The sequence below is a fragment of the Capricornis sumatraensis genome, chromosome X (genome assembly GCF_032405125.1).
Source record: "Capricornis sumatraensis isolate serow.1 chromosome X, serow.2, whole genome shotgun sequence".
Lineage (NCBI taxonomy): Eukaryota > Metazoa > Chordata > Mammalia > Artiodactyla > Bovidae > Capricornis > Capricornis sumatraensis.
Genome location: NC_091092.1, coordinates 45,917,445 through 45,920,013, shown reverse-complemented (window position 1 = coordinate 45,920,013; position 2,569 = coordinate 45,917,445). Strand labels below are relative to the sequence as shown.

General features: G+C 45.2%; 1 protein-coding gene across 1 annotated transcript; it reads right to left on the bottom strand.

Annotated features, from left to right (window-relative positions):
* Window positions 1–1,355: 1,355 nt before the first annotated feature.
* On the bottom strand, window positions 1,356–2,351 carry LOC138070693 (putative MAGE domain-containing protein MAGEA13P). The gene has a single exon (XM_068961922.1). The coding sequence runs from the start codon at window positions 2,349–2,351 to the stop codon at window positions 1,356–1,358; it is 996 nt and encodes a 331-aa protein (XP_068818023.1).
* Between the last annotated feature and the right edge of the window lie 218 nt (window positions 2,352–2,569).

Genomic DNA, 2,569 nt, shown 5'->3' with positions numbered 1-2,569 from the left:
CAGAAATCCAGTTTAATTCTCATCATCACCTTTCTTCTTTGGTCCTGCTTTTAGTACCTTGGCCACAGGGCCCTTCTTTCTGTTGCCATAATGCAGTACTGGGAAGAGAAATGAACTAAGAGACAAAAGGTCTGCCTCAGGCTAGGAGGAGTGGGGACAGCCTGGATCTCAGTGAATTCAGACCAGGAATCCAGTCCCAGCTTTGTCACTTACTGGATATGTGATACAGGGTCCATGGCCAAGTGGCCAATATGAGCCTTAGGTTCTTCATTTGTGAAGTGGGTTTAACAAACCCTGACTTTTGGGACTGTCAAGCACATGACCTGGCATTTAATGGACCTTTAATAATCACAATAATTCTAATATGATTTTGACCCTAGACTCTACCATTCTCCTGGGATTGTGTATGTGTGTGTCTGTGTGTGCGCATGTGAGAGTGTGCTCCATGGCATCTCAGAGAATATACAGCACTCTACAACATAAAACAACTGAGCCTCAAATGTTGCTTTGTAAACAAAACTCAGTAAATTTTCCTTGCTAGTAGGTGTAATCTTTAATTTGGATATTGGGAGGTCTTCCCCAGCTGAATGCAACTCAAAACTCCCAGAATTTGAGTCAAGGACTAACCCTTTCCTTCCTCCCAACTGCTCTTCCATCCAAATTACTATTTTCATTCGTTTCACCCCTAGCAAAGATCTGGCCCTTGCTTAGGGTTGGCCAAATTACACTAATGATAACTTATTAATAATTAAATGTCCTTTCAGTGCCATGGGCTCTGTTTCTCCCAACATGGAAAAAGTGCCAGCCTATGGGCACTGCTTCAAAGAAATATCAGCCTTTTCTCAGGAAATCCTTTTAGGCGATGTGTACTGAACACCAAGTTTGTACACTGTATTTAGTGGTGTGGTGACAGAGGGCAGGACATCTTCCACACCTGCTCCAGATGGAGAGTGGGCTCTGTTTCTCTGTGATCCCAGAGGAACTTCCAGGGGCAATTTTCAATTCTAAGCTTTTCTCTCACCTCTAAGACCCACCTATAAGCATAAATAAGCCAGTGAGCCAGGACTCTCATTTATTAGAATTTAACTTCTCATACATTGTTTAATTAGCCAAGCAAATATAAGTGTATATCTTTAACTTTACAAAACTGCAGACAAAAAGAGATATAGGATTCTTAGGATAACCACATTTTACATTTTTTTCTTCTGTTTCTTGATCCCATCTATTTTATTGTTGGGCTCTTGCAGGTTTCTAAGGAACTTTCTATTCCAATGCCAGGTTTAACAGAATAGAAAAATATTTATTCTAAAATCTGACAGAAGGCAATAAGTATGTGGCCAACGTCATTTATGAACCTAGATGCTGGCCATGGCAGAAGTAGCATCCCCAGTGGCAGCTCTCTCCTGGGCTTTCTCTTTCTCATCTCTCAAAGCTTCTTCATACCAGGATGGGAAGGAAGTGGGGTCAACCCCATTGACCCTGGAAAAAAACTTCAGGATTTTCATCTTGCTGGTTTCAGCATGGGCCCTTGGACCCCACCGGAATTCATAGCATGGAGGATCACTGTTGGGCACTTGCTGGTACTCCAGATACCTTTCCTCCACCAAATCTTTGGTGATGAGCTTCTTGGGCTCCCCATAGATGAAATCCTTCTGCCCAGCACACACTCCAATCATATTTAGCACTTTCCAGATTCTCTCCTCAGTAACACGGTTGCCCTCCATGAAGATCACACCCAGGATATATATCAGGAAGCCGGTCTTGGGCATGTTTTGGCCGTCATTCAGCATCCCATCGTAGGTGAGACCTAGTATCTTCTGGAGCACATAGGAGTGGCTGGTTGGGTCCACTTCCTTTGCTTCAATGCCGAAGACAATCTCCATGCATTCACAGGCTTTGCTGAAGATCAGAGGGAAGTGATCCTCATGCTCTTTGATGACATTCTCCAGTATTTCTGCCTTTGTGATGGGCTCCTTTGTTACATATTTGACCCTCATCAACTGTACCAGTTGAGCCAACTTCTTGTTTAGCACATCACTGAGCAAGAACGTGGGATCCTGGAAGCTGCTTGGACTCTCTTCTTGGCTGCTGCCCTCATTTGATTTGCTAAGTGGAATGGCTTCAATGGTAGTGGAGGAGGAGCAGGCCCCCTGAGAACTCTGGGGAACACTCTGTGCCCCAGCAGTAGGCACAACCTCTGGGGTGCCTTGGATCAAAGAAGAGAGCAAGGAAGCGGTGGCCTTCTTCTCCTCAGCTACAGGAACCTGTGAACCCACCAGGGCCTGAGCCTCTTTTTCAGCCTGAAGGCCTACTTCAAGCTTGTGGCTCTGATTCTTCTGACTGTGAGGCATGGTGATGCTGTTGAGGGTGGCAGGCAGAGACGTAGGCAGAAGGTGGTGATTAGAGCTAATTGATCTGAGGAAGAGAGGAAGAGTGTGAGAAACTCAATCCTGTCAGCTCTGACCAAGGCTATCTTAACAGATCTTCCCGTAGATAGTGCTTGGAGTGGGGCTGTGGTCTCCTGTCTTCCTGACTGATCTGTGCCCTAAGAATCCCAAGAAAGCTCCTC